At 39.7% G+C, this 21,895-nt stretch overlaps 1 protein-coding gene across 6 annotated transcripts in view; it reads left to right on the top strand.

The window, feature by feature from the left end:
* Positions 1-21,895, top strand: part of SETX (senataxin) — an 87,770-nt gene that overhangs the window by 50,172 nt on the left and 15,703 nt on the right. For 4 of the 6 annotated variants that reach the window (XM_070454885.1, XM_020910999.2, XM_070454882.1 and 1 more), the window contains 10 exons: positions 6,347-6,446; positions 9,825-9,995; positions 11,988-12,220; positions 12,972-13,139; positions 13,723-13,879; positions 16,087-16,188; positions 16,379-16,494; positions 17,667-17,738; positions 19,409-19,558; positions 20,537-20,644. In XM_070454885.1, the coding sequence (XP_070310986.1) occupies positions 6,347-6,446; positions 9,825-9,995; positions 11,988-12,220; positions 12,972-13,139; positions 13,723-13,879; positions 16,087-16,188; positions 16,379-16,494; positions 17,667-17,738; positions 19,409-19,558; positions 20,537-20,644 (1,377 nt within the window). Of the gene's footprint in view, positions 1-83; positions 202-6,346; positions 6,447-9,824; positions 9,996-11,987; positions 12,221-12,971; positions 13,140-13,722; positions 13,880-16,086; positions 16,189-16,378; positions 16,495-17,666; positions 17,739-19,408; positions 19,559-19,950; positions 20,140-20,536; positions 20,645-21,895 lie in introns of those variants that run through there. The other 2 variants (XR_011483387.1, XM_070454894.1) reach the window with 2 other exon arrangements.

Raw genomic sequence — 21,895 nt, 5'->3', positions numbered from 1 at the left:
TTAAAAAAATTGTTTTAATTGGAGGATAATTTACAATATTGTGTTAGTTTCTGCCACACATCAGCATGAATCTGCCGTAAGTATATGTGCGTCCCCTCCCTCTTGAACCACCCGCCCCATCCTCCCCCTCTAGGTGTCACAGAGCACTGGGCCTAGCTCCCCGAGCCATGCGGCAAATTCCCCCTGGCTATTGTACACATGGTAATGTATATATTTCAGTTCAATTTGTCCATCCCTCTCTTTCCCCCGTTGTGTCCACAACTCTTTATGTTTGTGTCTCCATTATTACCCTGCAAATAGGTTCATCAGTACCATTTTTCTAGATTCCATATGTATGCATTAATATTCAGTATTTGTTTTTCTGACTGACTTCACTCTGCATTCCAGGCTCATCCACTTGATTAGAACTGACTCAGATGCATTCCTTTTTATGGCTGAGTAATATTTCATTGTATATGTACTATAACTTCTTTATTCATTCATCTGTCAGTGGACATCTAGGTTGCCTACATGTCCTAGCTATTGTAAATAGTGCTGCAATGAATCGTGGGGTACATAGGTCTTTTTCAGTTACGGTTTCCTCGGGGTATATGCCCAGTAGTGGGATTGTTGGATCATGTGGTAGTTTTATTCCTAGTTCTTTAAGGAATCTCCATACTGTTTTCCGTAGTGGCTATATCAATTTACATTCCTACCAACAGTGAAAGAGGGTTCCCTTTTCTCTACACCCTATCCAGCATTTTATTATTTGTAGATTTTTTGATAATGGCCATTCTGACCAGTGTGAGGTGATACCTCATTGTAGTTTTGGTTTTCATTTTTCTAATAATAAGCAATGTTGAGCATATTTTCATGTGTTTATTAGCCACCTGTATGTCTTCTTTGGAGAAATGTCTGTTTAGGTCTTTTCTCCCACTGTTTGATTGGGTTGTTTTTGTGCTGTTGAGCTGCATGAGCTGCTTGTGTATTTTGGAGATTTATCCTTTGTCACTTGTTTCATTTGCAGTTATTTTCTCCTAGTCTGAGGGTTTGCTTTTTCATTTTTTTAGTTTCCTTTGCTATGCAAAACTTTTAAGTTTAACCTAGGTCCCACTTATTTTTGTTTTTATTTTCATTACTCTTGGAGGTGGGTCAAAGAGTATCTTGCTCTGATGTATGTCAAAGAGTGTTCCTCTGAGAGTTTTATAATTTCCTCCAAGAGTTTTATATACATAGGTATACCTGTGGCTGATTCATGTTGACCTTTACCCCCTCTTCTTAATCTCTTCTGCTTCTGTTAGGTCCTTGCTGTTTCTGTCCTTTACTTGGGCCCATGTTTGCATGAAGTGTTCCCTAGGCATCTCCAATTTTCTTGACAAGATCCCTAGTCTTTCCCATTCTGTTGTTTTGTTTTGCACTGTTTATTTAAGAAGGCCTTCTTATCTCTCCTTGCAATTCTCTGGAACTCTGAATTCAGTTGAGTACATTTTTTGCTTTCTCACTTGCCTTTTGCTTCTCTTCTTTTCTCAGCTACTTCTAAAGCTTTCTCAGACAACCACCTTGCGTTTTTGCATTTTCTTTTTCTTTGGGATGGTTTTGGTCATTGCCTCCTGTACAGTGTTATGAATCTTTGTCCATAGTTTTTCAGGCATTCAGTCTACCAGATCTAATCCCGTGAGTCTATTCATTGTCACCACTGTGTAATCATAAGGGATTTGATTTAGGTCATACCTAAATGGCCTAGTGGTTTCCTGCTTTCTTCAATTTAAGCTTGAATTTTGCAATAAGAAGCTCATGATCTGAGCCATAGTCAGCTTCAGGTCTTATTTTTACTGACTGTATGGAGATTCTCTATCTTTGGCTACAAAGAACATAATCAGTCTGATTTCATCATGTCCATCTCGTGAAATGTCTATATCCGTGTGTAGAGTTGTCTCTTGTGTTGTTGGAAAAGGGTGTTTGCTGTGTCCAGTGTGTTCTCTTGACAAAACTCTGTGTTATCCTTGTCCTGCTTCATTTTATACTCCAAGACCAAACTTGCCTGTTATTGTGGCTATCTCTGGACTTCCTACTTTTGCATTCCAATCCCCTGTAATGAAAAGGACATCTTTCTTGTTACTTCTAGAAGGTGTTGAAGGTCTTCATAGAACTGGTCAGCTTCTTTGATGTCACTGATTGGGTCATAGACTTGAATTACTGTGATGTTGAATGGTTTGCCTTGGAGATGAACTGAGATCATTTTGTCATTTTTGAGACTGCACTCAAGTATTGCATTTCAGACTCTTGTTGACTGTGAGGGCTATTCCATTTCTTCTTAGGGATTCTTGCCCACTGTAATAGATAAAATGGTCATCTGAATTAAATTCTCCCATTCCCATGCATTTTATTTTAGTTCATTGATTCCTAAGATATTGATGTTCACTCTTGCCATCTCATGCTTGACCATGTCCAATTTACCTTGATTCGTGGACCTAACATTCCAGGTTCCTATGCATTATTGCTCTTTACAGCATCAGACTTAACTTTCACCACTAGACACATCCACAGCTGAGCATTGTTTCCACTACCCTCTTCTTTCTTTCTGGAGCTATTAGTAATTGCCCTTTGCTTTTCCCCAGTAGTGCATTGGACACCTTCCAACCTGGGGAGCTCATCTTCATTTATCATTTTTTTTGTCTTTTCATACGGAAATCAGTCTTGGGTGTTCATTGGAAGGACTGATGCTGAAGCTGAAACTCCAATATTTTGGCCACCTGATGTGAAGAGCTGACTCATTTGAAAAGACCCTGATGTTGGGAAAGATTGAAGGCAGGAGGAGAAGGGCACGGCAGAGGATGAGATGGTTAGATGGCATCACCAACTCAATGGACATGAGTTTGGGTAAATTTCGGGAGTTGGTGATGGACCAGGGAGGCCTGGTGTGCTGCGGTTACAAAGAGTCGGACACGACTGAGCGACTGAACTGAACTGTCCATGGGGTTCTCCAGGCAAGAATGCTGGAGTGTGTTGCATTTCCTTCTCCAGTGGACCACCGTTTGTCAGAACTCTTGACTCAGATCTGTCTCTCTTGGGTGACCCTGCACAGCATGTTAATGGCTTCATTTAGTTACATAAGCTCCTTCATCACAACAAGGCTGTGATCCACGAAGAGGCCAATAATGTTGTCTGCCAGAGGTTCACATAAAAAGAGCTATTAATAGAAACGTTTACGATGAAAGGATTTGTTATTGTTCAGTCGCTTAGTCATGTCCAACTCTTTGCAACCCCATGCCAGGCTTCCCTGTCCTTCACTCTCTCCCAGAGTTTGCTCAGATTCGTGTCCATTGAATCAGTGATGCCATCCAACCATCTCATCCTCTGTCACCCCCACCCCCTTCTCCTCTTGCCCTCAGTGTTTCCTAGCATCAGTGTCTTTTCCAGTGAGTCAGCTCTTCACATCAGGTGGCCAGAGTATTGGAGCTTTAGCTTCAGCATGTTAACTGTACGTGCTACTATTTTCTATTTGTTACCCTTGTTGTCTATTCCTGTTTTTATTGTCCCTGCTCTTGTGGTTTTAATTGAGCATTTTATAAAATTTTATTTTCTCTCTATCCTTAGAATATCAACAAAAATTTTTTTTTAGTGATTGCCTTAGAGCTTGTAGTATATATTTACAACTAAGTCTGTGTTCAGATAACACTTCATGGATAGTGTGTCTACCTTACAATAACAAAATAGTCCTGATTTTTCCTTGTCATCCAATGTATCATTGCTGTCATTTGTTTCGCATACACGTAGACCTACGTTACACACACACACACACACGTAGTTGTATATATGTTGAATCCATAGTTGAATATGTTGTTGCTATTATTTTGAATAAGCTATCATTATCTGTTACATGAATTAAAAATAAACAAAGGTTTTAATTTTGCCTTCATGTATTCATTCTCTGATGGTCTTCCTTTGTTTATGTAGCTTTGAGTTCTGACCTATATAATTTTCCTTCTCTTTGCATATCTTTTAACTTTTCTTGCACGATAGGTGCAGTGGTGACAAATGCCTTCAAATTTTGTGTGAGAAGATCTTTATTTCTCCTTCACTTTTAAAGGATAATTTGCAGGATTCAGGATTCTAGGCTGGTAGGTTTTTTTCTCTCAGTCATCTTAAATGTTTCACTCGCATTTTTCTGAAGAGATGTCGAATGTCGTTCTTAATATTGTCTGCTATAGATAGGGTGTTACTTTCCTCACTGGCTTCTTTAAAGATTTTTTTCTATCTTTAATATTTCACATTCCTAAAGTGTGAATATGGTACGATATGATTCCTAAAGATATAGTTTCTGGCATTTATTCTGCTTGGTGTCTGAGCTTCCTGGATCTGTGATTTGGGGTCTGATACTAATTTTGGAAACCTGAGTCATCATAGTCTCAGGTGCTGCTTCTTCCCGCCCCCCCCCCCCCCCCCCATATCCCCATTATGTGTATGCTGCACCTTTTGGCATCGTAGCACAGTTCTTGGATATTCTGGGGTGTGGCTTTTTTCCTCATTTTCTTTCTGTTTTTCAGCTTTGGTAGTTTTGTTGCTGCATCCTAAATCTCAGAGATTCTTTCCTTAGCAGTGTCCATTGTTCTAATAAGCCCAGCAGAGGCATTCTTCATTTCTGTTAGTGTTTTTAATCTCTAGCCTTTCCTTTGGGATCTTTTTCAGAATTGACATCTGATTCATTACTTTATCCACCTATTAGTTTATGGGCTACTTTTTCCTTTAAAGTTAATATATAAATTAATAGTTTTTTATTTTTGAAAAATTGTTGGTCTGACAATTCCAATACTCCTGCTGTATCTGACTAGTTTTGATGCTTGTTCAGTCTCTTCAAACTGTGTGTTTTTGCATTTGAGAATGCAGTTATTTTTTGTTGTAAGGTGGATTTGATCTATTAAATAAAAAGAACAGCAGTAAATAGACCTTTAGTAAATAGTACTGACGTATGGGGGAAGGGAGAGCCTGCCATAGTCCTATGATAAGCTGTCAGTCTTTTTTATTTTTTGGCTGTGCTGAGTCTTCGTTGTTGCTCGGGCTTTTCTCTAGTTGTGGCAAGTGGGGGCTGCTCTCTAGTTGTGGTGCAAGGGCTTCTCATTGCAGTGGCTTCTCTTACTGCAGAGCACAAGTTCTAGGGTGTGTTGGAATTCCTGAGCTCTAGAGCACAGGTTCAGTAGTTGTGGCTCAAGCACTTGGTTGCTCCCTGTCATATGGGATCTTCCTGGATCAGGGATCTAACCCATGTCTCCTGCATTGGCAGCTGGATTTTTTTACCTGTAAGCCACCAGGGAAGCCCAGGTGTCAGTCTTTTAGTGAACTTTTGCCTCTGGCTTTCACACTCATTCATCTTGGTTTCTCCCTGCCTCCTCAGGTGAGACAGGATGACTAGAATGGGCTGGAGTAGGTTTTCTTCCCCCAAGTAGGTTAGGCTCTGTTAAAAGCCTAGCAAGTTTAAGTTCACTTGAGTTGCTTAGTTGTCTCCGACTCTATGACCCCCATGGACTGTAGCACACCAGCCTCCCCTGGCCATCATCAACTCCTGGAGCTTGCTCAGACTGATGTCCATTGGGTTGGTGATGCCATCCAGCCATCTCACCCGTTGTCATCCAGCAAGTTTGGCTCTCGTTAAAATAGTTTTTGTATAGATCAAAGCCGTGTTTAAAAAAAAAAAAAAAAAAGCTGTGTTAAGAAGGTCAGAATGGAGGTGGGAGGGAGGCTGAAGAAGGAGGGGATATATATTTAATAGATGATTGAGGTGGTTATACAGCAGAAATCACCACAACATTGTAAAGCAATTATCCTCCAGTGAAAGTTTTTTTACACGGTCAGAATACTCTGATGTATTTTTAAATGGTTCTTCAATTCCCAACCCTCAAAACTGCTATAGCCACTCCCCCTCCCCCACCGAAGGACACAGGGAATTTTCTCCTACATTTGCTGTGGGGGCCTGTGAGAGCTTCTAGATGTGAAACTCAGCAGAGTGTGGTATATCCCTTATGACTGGATCGCCCTAGAGTTTTTAAGCATTCAGAGTTGTTTATACTGAGCCTGCAACAGTTGTCAAATCCAGTTCAGGTTTCTTCCTGGCATGGAGGTTTCTGCTTAAGAGTTTCTGCTCTGGTAAGTCTTGATTGTCTGTACCCACCTTTTTGTCTTTTTATACTTGTTAGGATGGACTGGTAATTTTTAAGTTCCATACATACCAAGCTGGAAACCAGAAGTCCGAAGTTAATTTTCACTATTTCTGTCACCTGGGGTTTCTAGGTTCTGGATTTTGTTGTTGCTTACTTTGGAAAATTTTTCAGATGTTTTTGCCTTCTTAATTTGCTTGTTTTGCTTTGCTAAGGTGGCACAGGAATGGATCAACTCTCCAAACAAAGAGAAATTCCATCAGTTGCATTTACGAAAATTTCCTGGTGATTATAAAAAATACTGGGAGTTTGTGGGTAAGTTCTTTCTCAAGTAACTTGGGCTGTGTCATGTAATAATCGGAGAGATTTCTTTTGAGGGAACAGGATAATTGTTTGAATTTTCTGGGATATAGGTTTCCTAAGTTGAATCTTACGTAGAATATGTTTAAAGTCTTACTTAATGAGGATAATTAGTAATGCATATATTACTGCTAGACTTGCTTCTCATCTGTGTGAGGTGTGGGGAGGAGGTGAGGGGGTAGGGTTATTTTGCCTATTTTGTGCCGTTTTTCATTTACTTACCTCAGCAAGTGTTTATTGCCTGTGTACTGCCTGATAGTGTGTGATTCTAGATGCCAGATATGTAGCTTGGATGAAAACATAAAATTCTGCCTTCATGAAGCTTACATTTGACTTATTTTCACTTAATCTGTTGTAAATGTCTTTTCAGTATTTGTAATTTTTCCGTTGTTAGCATGTTCCATAGTTCTGTTTAACCAATTTCTAGTTAGATATGTATATTGTTTATGGTTTTTCACTATTAAACTGAATAAATCCTTTTGCCTGGATCACAGTGTATGCATTTTAAGACTTTTGATTCATATTGCCTCTGTCTACCAAAAAGAATTCTATTGTTACGTCTAACATAAGAACATAAGAATGTATCTCTCCTCATTTGCTAGTTTAAACTTTTCCCCAGTTTTACATGGGAACTGTATCTCATTTGAGGTTATACATTTTGTCCCCAAATCTTTAGTGGTCTTCTATATTCTTGGGGGTAGAAAAGGGGCACATAATTGTCTCTGCATACCATTTGTCATTTTTCTGTTAGGGAGTTTGTTTTCTTCTTATTCGTCTGCATTTGTTATAACTTTCATTATTTCATTATTTGCGTTTAGTTTCACATTTGGTTTTTGAGGCAGTTTTTATCCTCTTATGTTCATAAACTTTACTGTTCGAATTTTGGTTTTAGAAATTAAATAGTTTCATATTTTCTTGTAGTAGTTTTATATTTCTTTTTAATGTTTAAGTAACTGCTTTATCTGCCATTTATCTTGATTATATGATAGAATCACATAGTGTTTTCTCTTGTTTCTGACTTCTTTCATTTAACATGTGTGTAATTCATCAATTTTGTGTGTATCTTCAGTATTTGTTTTCATTGCTGTGGTATTTCAGTGTATAACCACATCACAGTTTTACCATTGATGGAGATTGTTATTTTATTTTTTGGTCAAGCCATGTGGCTTGTCCTAACCACTGGACCACCAGGGAACTTCTATTAATGGGCATTTTTTCCATCAGTTTTGGTCTGTGTATCAGGAGTCCACAAGTCCAACCCCAGGTTCAGAGATCACTAGAATGACTCACAGGAATTATAATCATGCTCATGGCTGTGACTTCTTATTGTGAAAGGATACAAAACAAAATCAGCAAGGGGACTAAGCACGTGGGTGAAGTCTAAAGCAGACCAGGAGCAACCTTTAAGAGTCCTTTCCCACTGGAGTCACACAAATAGGCACTTAATTGTCCCACTAGTGAGGTGTGATGATACATGGGACATTACCTACCAGGGAAACTGAGGGACTCAGTGCCTGCAACACCCTCTGCCTATTCCAGATCCATAACTTTACAGAAGCAAAGTGGATATTTGATATAAACCACAGAGAAAGAATTTGGCAAACAGGTTAGATGCAGTGCACCATTGTCATCAGTGAATGAGAACTGTCTAGAAATCCAAGTTCTCAGATGCCAATGAGGGGGCAACTTGTAAGCTTTCTAAGGACAGAAGCCTCAGGCCTACTATGTTAATAACTCTTTTACACATAGCATTTTATGAATAATGCCACTGTGGTCATTCGTGTGTCTGTAGTGTCATGTGAAGGCATTTTTGTAGTCTTGTCCCCTGAAATGAATTGTATAAGTTCAACTGAAGTAGATAATCCCAAGCCAGTTTATACAGAAATTATGCACCCCCACCAGTGTGTGGGAGTCACATTGTTCCATGTTTATACCAGCACATTTGTATCAATTGTGCTGTTAATTTAACCTGTTACCCTGTGCGTACTGATGGCCATTTGTGGTTTTATTTTGCTATCAATGAGCTTGAGCACCCTTTTCATATATTTAGTAGATGCTTAAGTAACCTCTTTGGGGAAGCCAAAAGACTTGTTCATTTTCTGTTGTCTTTTTCTTACTGATTTGTATCAAGTTCTTTGTATAATTTGGATATAAACCATTCTCCCACTTTGGCTTGCATTATGACACTCGTAAAAATAAACTCTTGTTTAGAGTTTATTTTTAACATAACAAGTGCATTTGTGTATTTTTTTATCTTAACATCTAGATCTGGTGCCAGCAAACAACAACTTGCACATCTACCCATATCCTGTTTTTATATTGCCCTAGACTAGTAAGGTTTTTATATATTTTTTAAAGGTTTTGAAAAAAAGATGGTGATGATGAATATGCAGCAGACTCCATATGTGGCCTGCAAAGAAAAATCTGGCTCTTTACAGAAAGTTTACCAATCCCTTTTCTAGAGGCTTCACTGTTTTGTCAATCTGGAATTGATTTTGTGCATAAGTAAGATGTAGGGGCCATGTTTCATTTTTTTTCTCTAATGGAGATGTAATTATCCCACTACTGTTAATTGAAAAGACCATCCTTTCTTCATGGTCTGTAGTGCCATACTTGCCATAAATCTAGTGGCTGTTGAATGCAGTGATGTTTTCTGGACGCCTTTCTCTATTGGATCATTTGCCTATCTCAGTGCCCATGTCACGTTGCTTGATTAGTTAAGCTTTAAGAATACGTTTTAGTAAACAAGTCCTCTTAGCTTATTTTGCCTTATGAGTACATTGGCTATTCTTGTCTCTTTGCATTCCTGTGTAAGTTTTAGAGGAAAAAAATGTTGGAAGTTTGTTGAGAATTGGCAGAGTTGGTACTAAACTTTTTAATTAGAGCTTGCTGTTTTCCCAGCCCCATTTATTTTACTGCTGTCCTTTCCCCTTGTTTGAAATGCCACTAGTAGGCTCAAAATGCTTCTGTGTACTCGGATTTGTTTCCAGGTTTTCTCTGGGGATTTTGAAAGTAGGGCACAAAAATGAGAATTTTTTGATTAAAAACTAAGGTAAGTTTCAAGGAAAGGAAATTTATTAGCTCTTTTTGAATATTATGACTTCATCTATTTTGGTGTTGTAGCAGTTTTTAAGAAAAACTTTATAATACTTTGTGATCAATATTTGAAAATGCCCACTGGCTTAGACCATCCTTTTTGAAGTGTATACAAAGTCTACCAGCGTTCTCTACTTGCTTGAACTCATAGTACAAGGGTTTAATATCCCTTTATTTAGTTAATCTTATGTAAATTTATTCTGTTAGAATAAATGCTGACTTCTTACTGTTTTACAGTTTATCTTGAGGAATGTCAACTAGCTAAACAGCTTCATCCAAAGGAAAATGATTTGGTGTTTTTGGTTCCTGAAAACAATGAGGAGAAGAAAGATTTAGAGTGGAGTCATCTGGAGGATGCCTGTGAATATTACTGTGGCTATATTCATAAATTCCGCCGTACTTCAGTCAGTGAGTACCTAGTGAGACTGCAGAGAAGTCTGTCAGAAACTTGTCTTCTGATTTCCTTCTAGATTAGGCTTTACCAGCCGTGTATTTGCTGTACATTTAGCTGGTGTACATTTATCAGACTTGTGTTTATGAGGTTGATGATTTACCTTTCTGAGACCTCTTTTAGATTTTCTAGACTCAGGTGGAAAAGGCCCAGTATTTCTTTGTTTAGACTTCAGATTTAAAAGCTTTCTTTTGTAATGTCTTCCTCTCCTTCTAGTAAATTCTTCATCTGTCAGTGTTTGTTATAAAACAGACAATTTGCAAGCCATCTGTTTGTTAAATCACATTCCAGCTTTGGTTTTCTGGCTAATTATTAATGAGCAGACCAAAGATGTAACTTAACTCTAAGGCACCTTGACAGCTTTACTGTTTCTATCACTCTCCTCCATTGTGTTGTAGGGGCTTCTCTCCCTAAGGGAGCATAACAGAAATAATGTTAACTTGAATTTAAGGAGTACCAACTATGCCACACGGTGTGCCCTGTCCTCCTGTGCACATTGACTGTCTGTTCCCAGAGCCCTGCAAAGCAGAATTAGTTGTTCCCTGCTTATTGGGAAATTAGAGGTCGGGATGTGGAATAACTTATCCAAGGTCACCCTTAGTATTAAATGGTAGGTTCAGAATTGAAACCTAATTTTATTTGACTGCGAAGTCCACATTCTTTATATATGCCAAGCTGCCCTTTAGACATTGCTGCTTTTTTTAGTCTCTGTTATGTGAAGAGAATATGATTTCATTATTCGTTCACCTTTTTGTGTTACATCTTATAGACAGCAGCAAAGTTGTTGGAGTTCAGCAGTGTGTTGCGTTGTAACTGGTGTGCTGTGTTTCCTCCTGTGAGCACAGCTCAGCTCTTTGTGTAGGATGGTGTAGAAGAGGAGCTGTGGGGATACATAACTTTGTGCGTTTGACTCCCACAGGTGGCTGCATTTGCCAGAGTTCTGTTTCAAAGGTGGCCTCCTTCCCTGAGCTCTTCATGTATCTAATACTCTGCCATCTCCATTTGGAGATGATTAGATATTTAAAATCTACTCCAAAACACTTGAGTTACTGTTGCTTCAGTTTTTCCCATCACAGGATGCAGTACTTGCGTTCTCCCAGTTGCTCAGCCCCAGACCTCAGAGTCGTGCTGGAGTCTCTTTCTCCCTCACAGGCTCCTTCTAATTCATCAGGAAGTCCTGTTACTGGCCTGTCCTTTGCAGTGTATCCTCCATCCTGGCCCACAGGGCCTTTCACTCTGACCTGGATTCACCTGGATCAAGTGGTCTTTTTGCTTTTCCCATTATAGTTTATTCTTGATTCACCATAAGTGATTCTTTTAATGTGGGCGTTAGAGCAGGTCCCTTCCCTACACAGAGCTGTCCTGTAGCCCTTGACCTGACTCGGAGCCAGGTTCAGAGTCATTACTACAGAGCCCTGTGAGGAGTAGCCGCCAGTACTTTCTCAGGCCCCGAGCTCCCTTCCCTCCGGCACACCAGCCTTCTCTCTGTTCCTCAATAATCCAGGCACCTTGCTGCCTTTGCGGTTGCTGATTCTCTGCCTGTAACGTAGTTTTCCAGTTATCAGCATGGCTTCATTGTATTAAGTCTCTGCCCGAATGTCATCTTATCAGGAAGGGCTTCCCTGACTCTCTTGTCTGCATAACACTCCCTTACATCCCTCATCAATTCCTCATCTCCCTCCTCTGCATTCTTCATACTACTTACCATCACCTGGCATGTTTGATTACCTGCCTCCTCTTCATAAAAAATAAGCCTCCTGAGGACTGGAATGTTGCCTGGTTTGTAGGAGCCATTCAGTAGATAAATAGTAATTTACCTTCACTGAGTAAATTATTTGAATGATGTGTAGAAAACATGTTACAAAACTCTTTGTTCTGAATAACCTTTTTAACTGGACACTTTGCGTTCACTGGTAACCAAAATTGCTTTTTCTCTGTCTTGGTAACAGTGCGCAATGGGAAGACTGAGTGTTCGGTTTCCATCCAGACTCAAGATAATTTACCAGTCAATTTAAATGAACTCGTGAAATGCTTTGTGATCAGCTCTCTGGTGACTACACAAAGGAAGTTGAAAGCCATGTCTTTGCTGAGTGGTCGGAACCAACTGGCCAGAGCCATTCTGAATCCAAACCCCATGGACTTCTGTACAAAAGATTTACTAACTACAGCATCTGAGAGAATTGTGAGTGATGACCATTTGATACAGGGAAAGTCAGAACATTTCATGTCACAACATTAAAGCATCATGTTCCTTTTGTCCACAGCAAAGACTTACTAGTCACAATGTATGCCTAGTGACATTTTTAGTGCCTAGTTTTCTTTAATGCTATCAAGTATGTCTTTGTGTTAGTCAGCTTACCTCAGGAAGAAGGTAGAGTGCAATAAATTGAAAATATGCTTGAAGAACAACATTAAAATGTTAGGGTGAACATCCTACTTAATTAACTTTTTAGGTGGTTAAAATGCAGGAGTAGTAGGAATAGGTTTAATGGAATGAATTTTGCATTTGAATGACCAGTGGAGCTTTGGTATTGTTGCCAGTATGAAGATGAAGTTGTTGTATTGTGTGAACGCATATTTCTCATTATAAAATTGTGTATAAGTTCCAGGAAGTTAACACAGAGGCAGGTGAAGAGAAAGAAATGTTATTTGAACCCCTTCCTCGTGTTCGGGCTTCCATGTGTGTTTTCTCAGTCATTTCTCACCTTCTGAGGGATCCTAGATTCATATAAAAATGGGTGGACGCTGAAGTCCAGAGAGGTGAGTTTGGAGACACAGCTTGAGAGTGGAACTGAGGGGTAGATTCGGAGCTGACCCAGGATCCATGCTCTTTCCCCTCTGTCACTTGTGTTACACAGATTTTCCCACCGTCTTGCTTTCCTGGGCCTCCTCAGGAAGAAAAAGTCATTCTCACTAAAATGTCTTTCATGTAGGTTGCCTACTTAAAAGATTTCAATGAAGACCAGAAGAAAGCGATAGAAACTGCATATGCCATGGTGAAACACTCCTCATCAGTTGCCAAGATCTGTCTGATTCATGGACCACCTGGAACAGGAAAATCAAAAACCATTGTTGGCATCCTGTACCGCCTGCTGACAGAGGTAAAGTGTTTGTGAGGGCAGCAGCGTTCTTAATTGAATATATCACTAGATTTAACTAATGTGTGAATAAGTACTAAAGTGCCTTTTTTCCCTTCACTTTTATGTATCTTTTGATACTGTGTGGAACCATATCAGATAAAGGGGTAGCAGAGATGGAGACGGTTCTAAGAAATAAAAAGGCAAAAAATACTATCTTGTGTGCAGTTACTCCTAAGGGCTAGCATGGTGGTCTTCTGGCTTTGTTAGTGGTCACAGCCGATACCAGGAGACCATCCTGGACATTTCTATCCCTGGATTTCTATCCTGCTGCATTTTGGTTGGATTGAGTACTGAATAAAATAAGTGGATAATAAGGTAAGGCTCAGAAAAGTTAATAAAGTTTTATGCCAGAGTAATTTTTTTTTAAACTTTTTATTTTGTATTGGGGTGGAGCTGTTCCACAGTAATTTTTTAGTTATCAGTGTAAGATGCAGTTACTTTTTATTTTTATTATAGGAACTTTTGAATATATGTGAAAGTAGGAAAGAACTATAACATTGTGTAATAGAACTCATCAGGATTTTTTGTTTGATTCATATTGCAGAACCAAAAGAGGGGGCATTCAGATGAAAACTCCAATGCCAAAATCAAGCAAAACCGTGTCCTCGTATGTGCACCTTCCAATGCAGCTGTTGATGAACTTATGAAAAAAATTATCCTTGAATTCAAAGAAAAGTGTAAAGACAGGAAGAATCCTATGGGTATGATACTTATGTGGGCTTTTAATTTGTTTTGTTTTCAGTGTTTAGTGTGGGAAGCTTTGAATGACAAAAAGTAAGCCAGTTCTGGCTGATTTGCATCTCCTGAATTTGATTCCTGCGGCCTTCCAGGACAGTGCTTCTCTCACAGTGTGGCTTGTGGCCAGTCAGTGGATTGTGAGGTCAATTTAGGGAGGTCAGAGCCAGCATACTTAAATAAGATAGAACAGAAGGAAACAGAAGAGATGAGAGCATAGGTAGCGAGGGGGTCTAAGTGTTTTGTGAAACCTATTTTATTGGTGGAATGTGAGTGTACTGCTTTCAGTACAGTGTGAAGTGTACCTCATAAAAGCACTGGTCTAGCATGTATACACCTAGAAGTGAAAATGCTGGGTTGAAGGATTTGTGCATCTTCTAGATAGTGCCAGATTCTTCTAGAAAGTGGTTGTGTCAGATCCTACACTGAGAACAGTTCCCAAACAGTGGGCAGGGGTGCTGTTTTCACTTTGCTTTTCCTGAGAAAGGGTAATAAGCACTTTTTCAGGTGTCTGTTGACAACATAGCAAGGTTGGATGAAGGTGGGACAAATGCCGGGTCTAGGTTGGATTTTTAACTTTCTTTGCTAGAAAATGACATTTCTGTCAGCAAAGAGAGCTTTTTTCCTTTTTCAGTACTTTTTTTTTTTTTTTCCATTGCATGTGATACATATGTTGGATTTGGTATATACCCTTTATTGGGTTAAAGAAATTCCTTTTTCATTAGCTTTTTTATGAATGGGTGCTGAATTTTATACAGACATTTATTTGCAATGTTTTGTGCAAGAGATTATCTGTTCCTTGAAAGTTAATCTGTTTTTAGTATTATTTTGGTGTTTGTTCTCTTTTTTTCTTTTTGGTCTATTTTTTGACAGATGGATAAGTTTCTGTCTGCTGAATGTCTTTAATTGTTGATTTATTCAAGTTTTCTGCATTTGAGTGAGTTTTGTTAATTTTTAAATCCTTGCATTTTGTTGTATGTGAAAGAACCCAACACCTCCGCACCTGGACAGTGACCGGCTCTCACCCTTCTCCCTCCAGGGAAGCCACAGCATCTCAGGGGCTTTCATATCTGGTTTTCACCTTTCTCTGTTTTTCGCCCCTAGGAATTTCTTTTACATCCTTCTGAACTCACCCTGCAATTTAAGGGATGTCTGTTTTAATTTCTGGAGCATTTTGAGGTGCTTAGAGTGGGTATAAATCTCATCACCTTTCTGGCAGATATACAGCTTAGCAGTTTTGAAACTTTCAAGTAAATGTTGGCCAGAGAAGATGGCTTCATATTTAGAAGGAGCTGAACTAGGAATACAGATAGATGTAGACAACTGTATAATTGTTAATTTATTCATTCAGCACGTATATTGTACGTACTGTGTGCCAGCTGCTGTTCTAGGCAGTGACCAAAACAAAACCTGATTCTATGAGACTTGGGATTCAGTGGAAGGAGACAGCAAACAAGTACATGACATGTTAGGTTGGGATAGGTGCTAATAAACACTGCTTGGTTGATGTTATTTAGTTCAGTGAAGCAGTGGGAGATTTTTAGACTAAATAATACCTGAGTGTGCTAACCTAGATTTAAAAACGTGGTTAGTAAACCAGTTTAAAGGATGCTGACAGGTTTTGAAATTACCAGGATTTCCAGCATTTTCTGTCCCTTAGATCCTGAGGTGGCCTTGTGACGTGGAGCAGAGTTTCAAAACCTTGGTTCTGAGTATTCTACAGAAAAGGATTTGATTGGTGGTCCCATAAAATTTCATTTGGGGAATTCAGACATGTATTAAAAGATAAACATCTTCATCTTTGAGATATCCTGTGGTTAAGAAATCTGTTTTATTTTTAACTCACCATTTTCCAAATGAATTTTACCATGGATTGTTGAATAGAACATAGTTTGAGGAACATTAGTATAACAGAATCTCATCTCTGCTATGTACTATTTGTGCAACCCCAGTAGCTTTTATTAGGTGGAAATAAGTCCTTACCTTTTAGGGGTTTTTATGAAGCTTATCTAAAAGGATGTATGTGGAACTTCTAGCACAGTTTCAGGTGTCTGGTTGATTAATAGTTCATGTTAGCTCCCTTCTCTGATTGTTAATATTTTGCTAAAAAACAGTTATTATGTACAGAGATTGACAGTATTCTTACTAATCTCTGTGTGACATTTATCAACAGGAAACTGTGGAGATATAAACTTAGTACGTCTAGGTCCAGAAAAGTCGATTAATAATGAGGTCCTGAGATTCAGTTTGGACAGTCAAGTTAACCACAGAATGAGTAAGTATGGAATAAAGGTATATACTAATTTATTTCTTTTTCTTGTTGTATAGTTGGCTGGGGCATTAAAGGTAATTTGGAGACCCTAGAAATAGTCTGGTTTTGAAAGCTAGTTTTCCTTCTTGTTGTGTGTGCGCATGTGTATATTTGTTAGAATGAGCAATTCTTTGTCTTTTTATTTTTTTTAAAGAAAAAGACTTACCGTCTCATGTTCAGGAGATGCACAAAAGAAAGGAATTTCTAGATCGTCAACTTGATGAACTTTCCCGCCAGCGTGCTTTATGCCGAGGTGGAAGGGAATCGCAGGTATCTAGACATGTCTTGATCAGTGTTTATAACAGCTCATAGATAAACTAGTTGAGTATTTGATGCTAGTCTTTTGTTGTGAAGTAGTATGTAATTTGTGTAAAAGATGTATACAAAAATGGTATCTTTACATTAGGAGTTAAACTTTTTTTTAAAGGACCAGATAGTAAATATTTTAGACTTTACAGGCCTATGTGGAGTCTCTTTTAGCCACTCAGCTCCACTGTTGTAGCCTGAAGACAGCAGCAGTTGATAACATGTAAATGATGTGCCAAGGGTTGGCCTGATAGGCAGACAGGAAGAGCCAACCTACAATACCTTGGACAGATTTGCATCTTAAATACAGTATGAAGAATTTATCAGACTTCCCTGGCGATCCAGTGGTTAAGAATCTGAGCTTTCCTCTCCAAGGGGTGCAGGTTCAATCCCTGGCTGAGGAACTGAGATCCCACATGCTTCACTGTGTGGTCAAAAAAAAAAAAAGAAAGAATTTCTCTAATGAACACGTACTAAATGGACCATGGAGTGCTAGTTGTTGGGTTGTGGATAATGAGCTGATGTTTAAAAACAGACCACAGGAGAAGTTGAAATAGAGAAATTGATTACTCAGAGGTCCTGGAGGAGGTGCATAGCTTACCTTGAGGGGTCACACAGCAGGTCCATGCAGAGTAGAGACAGAAGCAGGCCCTGGGCCACCTGTCATTGTCAGGGTCCATGGTTGGTGTGTTTTGACATTTCCAGACTAGGGCTGGATTGGGCAGTTTGAATGGAAAGAGCAGGGTTTTAGTAGTTTCATAGAGAGTCTTATCTCACGGGAACATATAAGGCATACGGGTGCTGGAAGGCCATGGAAACCATTGATCACTAGAGCAAACATCTGCTGGTGACTCTGGGTGCTATATAAGACATTTGCAAGAGTGAGGGGCTAGTGTCAGTTTGAAGTCACAGCAGGCACCTGGCCAAACACAATGAATGTCAGGGCAGCAGTGCCCTGGAGTAGCTTAGCTGAGCTCTGAAAAACAGTAGTATAGAGAGACTGGTAGGGGAAACACACTGGGTGAATCAGTTTTTCATTGGTAAAGTACTGGCTCTCCTTTTTGAAATGTGAGGCAGTTCATTGGAAAGCATTTAAAAATGCTTAGTTGGATGATAGCAGTCTTACTTTTTTCCAGAGGCAAGAATTAGATGGAAAAATTGCCAGAGTTTCAAAAGAAAGGCAGGAGCTTGCTTCTAAAATTAAAGAGGTAAGTAGTTCATCTGTAACATTTTCCTGGCACTTCTTTTTTAAAATTAGGAAATGGTTCAGACAGCCTATGGTCTTTTCTTAGTTACATTTGAGAATTCTTGTCGGTCCAGTGGTTAGGACTCTGCACTTCCATTGCAGAGGATATGAATCCGTTCCCTTTTTCAGGGAACTCAATCCCTCAAGCTGCATGTGTGGTCAAAAATGTAGATAAATAAAATTAAAATTTTTTAATGAAAATTTTCAAGCATATATAAAAATAGAGAAAATGGTGTAATTGCTTGTACATTTATAGTTTTTTCTAAAACTCTCAAGTGTTCTACTCTTCCACTCAGAAATTAATGGTAATTGTCATATGAATAATTAATGAAACTAAATTTGTAGGGTTTTCCTTTATTAAAAGTAAAGAAAATTACATGTCTGAATTCAGGTAGACTAACAGTGGCTGGGATGTGGCACAAGAAAAGTGCCTTTTTTCCCTCAATTTTTAGCTGAAAGCATAAGCTCTTTTTACTTGTTTTTGATTACAAAAACCCTTTTATAGCATGTATAACTTTCCCCCCAGTATTCTTTGGGTGTAAAAATATCAACTCACATTTAGATGAGTCGAAGCTAGAATGAGCCAGCCTAATGAAATGAACTGGGGGTAAGGGAGAGAGGGTACTAGCAACCGGTAATGGCATTTGTATTTTTGAGCTGAGATTTTTCTCTTGAATATATTATTGACTTCTGTGTGGCTAAATGAATATAGTTGAATTTAATGCATATTTCCACTAGCAGTTTATTTCAATTAAAAATTATGTGGAAAGCTATTAAAGTTTAAACTAAGCCCAAAATTAATCTTCCCATATTTCAGGATGAAGTCTTTGTTTACTGGTGTTATGGTTTTTGCCACTGATCACATTGTTCTGTGGGTGGTTAAATTAATTGCACTTGTGGTTTTACCATGATGCTGGCTGTAAGGAGAGGGATATGCCAGTTACCAAATGAGCACTGGAAGGAAGGCCACAGCTGTCATTGCCTTCTCTCAGACCTGCGTCAGCGAGTCCAGGCATGAGTCTGTCATATGCTCAGCTCCAGCTTTTCAGGAGCAGAAATGGGCTAACTGAATCTTTGATGAGACTCAGTCTCCATCTCAGTTTATTCCATTGTGTAGACATGGACCAAGGTGGTCGTTACTGCTGTGGAAGTAGAATGCTCATCAGTTTCACAGGTGTTTTTGTTGGTACTGGCCCTTAGAAAGAATAAGGTTACATGCTTAAAACTAACAGAAAAGAGTATGTTCAGGCTTAGTTTTGTTCCTGGTTTTACTCAGATAATTGCTTCACAGTTCAGTAGAATTATTTAATCTTTGCTTATTCTGATACCTTCCCACATGTCAGACTGTAAGAACTGCAAATCTACTTTGACCAAATTAAACCCTGAATAAATTTTTCTTAATGTGCTGAAATCATGTTCCAAGATGAGATTCCCCTGCAGAGTGTTCTCTTTGGTGGCTTCTGAGTACCTTGAGTGTTGCTGCTGTTTTCTAGATTGCAGGTTCCCACCTGACATTTACTGAACATTATTCTGTCACATAAGTGGCAGATGTATTACAAAGTACAAAGAGGCCTATCGTAGTCAAGAATTGTTTAGATACGAGTGAGCACTGATGAAGTTCTATTGTCTCAGGTTCAAGGACGCCCACAGAAGACCCAGAGCATCATCATCCTGGAGTCGCACGTCATCTGCTGCACGCTGAGCACCAGCGGCGGCTTGCTGCTCGAGGCGGCCTTCCGCGGGCAGGGGGGCGTCCCCTTCAGCTGCGTTATCGTTGATGAGGTCAGTGAGCAGCTGGCCACACAGCTCTTGCCTAGTGCTGGGAGGAGGAAGTCCTCGGTGAAGTGTGGCTGCCAACATGTTGACATTGTGGTCTTTTTGCATCTGATTTTGACCTGCTCTTACGTGTGTATTCCTGTATGTTGAAATATGCTGCTCATGACCCACCATGATGAAAACTGCTTTTCTAGTATTGGAATTATAGTCTTAGGGATCCTGATCTTAACAAAATCTTCCCAAGGATTGTCTAGCTCCTGCTTAGAATATCTCTGGTTACCTTTTGAAGCATTTTTAATACAATCCGATAGCTCTGAGCGCCATATTTTTAGCTTATCATCCTAATTCCTAGTTCATTCATTGAGCAAGTATTTATTGGTTTACCTACTATTTGCCAGAATATAGAGCCAGAAGACAAAAAGAGATGGAAAATGAAGGATAGAGAATCTGTCCAGGAGATCCAAGATGCAGTATTCACCAAAATGAAGGAATAGAAAAGATGATGAAATAATTGAAGGAAATGTTGCCAAATTGAAGTGAAGCTTGAGGGTTGCAAATGTGAAGTGGCCTACTGAGGAGGAGAGCAGGTGGGTGGGTGGGAGTGTGACACCCAGAAACACAACCCTGTCAGGCACATGTCCAGCGGGAACAGACAGACAGACAGACAGACCTGGGACAGGACTTGGCCCTTGTAGTTTATGGCTGTTTCCCAAGTGGTAGTGGCACCTGAAAGATTGCGGACTTCCAAGATGTATGTGTGTTGGGGCGGGGGAGTTGTTTTGGGTTTTTTTTCCCCCTCCAAGTGTTTAGAATGTTTTTATTGTTTTTTAACCAAAGAAAATCTTTATTTTTTATATTCGGTGCAGAAGGAGAAGGTGTACGTTTCTGAATGGCTAACACTTTCATTATGAATTAGACTGTATGTGGATAAAAAGTAACAGAGATAACTATGACTGTGTCTCCATTCTATACTTTCTTGCCAAGGCTGGACAGTCCTGTGAAGTTGAAACCCTTACTCCTCTGATCCATCGTTGCAACAAGCTTGTCCTGGTAGGAGACCCTAAGCAGCTCCCTCCCACAGTCATTTCCGTGGTATGTTTTTCACATTCATGTTGCTTTAAAGTGGAAGGGGTCTTTTGGTTTTTTGTTTTGGGGGGTGGGCATCCTTCTTGGATCATCATCTCTTACTTGCAGGGAGAAATAGGGAGTGGCTGAAGAAAGAGAAGAGCCACTGTTTAGAGCCTTCATAGTAAAGTCTCCAAAAATATTCTTTGTTCATAATGAGCTTGTGTGCGTGTGACAGGAGCATGTGGGTGTCAAAAGACCAGAAGTTGAGGCGCAGGGTGACCCTTGCGCAATGGCCGTCCCTCTGAGAAAGGCAGTGTGCGGCTCCTCTGAGGGCTGATTTGTTTTCATGACACAGCCACCAAGCCCGTGATAAAAGAAAAGCTCTAAAAGCAAGGGGAAGAGTCCTGATCTCCTAATTTATGTTTATGTATATACAAATTTTGAGGAAAACAGTAAGAAAACAAATTATTCTTACAGTAATGTGTACAGCATTAGGATTCTGTATTCTACGACGTTCCTCGCAGGCTCTGAAGGGCAAGGTGGAAGGAAGGAGACTGGGCTCTGCTTGTGGGACGATGAGCGGCACAGCTGTGTCCCCTTCCCTGTTGTGTGAACACTCACTAGAGCTGCTCACAGGCAGGATCCAGACTGTGCCATGCACTTCCAGGAGCAGGATGTTTGGGCTAGTCTTGCACAGGCCTCTACCTAGGTTTTGAAACTTGATAGCATTTGAGCATTTTACTGGTACAGAGAGTGTGTGTGCAGAGTAGTGGCGGCATGAACAGACCGTTCTCACAGCATTTCTGTTCAGTTATGGAATGAAAGCGTGTTGCTGTTTTTTGTTGTTACTGTTTTTTGACTCTGGAATCATCAGCATGATCGGGCAGTTCTTTGATGTCTGAGCACTGCTGCGTGACCATGTGAGGGGGTAGGCTAGGAGCACCCCTGACCTGGAGTGAAAACCTTGTCCACGGGGAAGAGCTGCTGCACCGGGGTTCCTGGGGAGCTAGGAGGAGCCAGCTCTGCACCGTGTTACGTGAATAATACAGCATTTCAGAAATTGACTGACCACTCGAAGGGCCTTAGCATGTAGTTAGCGAAAGGGGGTTGTTGATAGGCCTCAGCTTTACTGCCTGCTTTGGTAATTGATTAAGAACAGCAGAAATGAGAAGAATCTATTCGGGCTTTTCTTACTGTTGTAAAAATAATACAGGCTTATTGAGAAATTTTCAGAAAATGATTACAAAGTTAATTTTCTTATCATGCCTTTCTGAC

This window comes from Odocoileus virginianus, chromosome 2, assembly GCF_023699985.2.
Source record: "Odocoileus virginianus isolate 20LAN1187 ecotype Illinois chromosome 2, Ovbor_1.2, whole genome shotgun sequence".
NCBI lineage: Eukaryota > Metazoa > Chordata > Mammalia > Artiodactyla > Cervidae > Odocoileus > Odocoileus virginianus.
The sequence above is the reverse complement of the archived record's forward strand: the minus strand, read 5'-3'. Positions and strand labels throughout refer to the sequence as shown.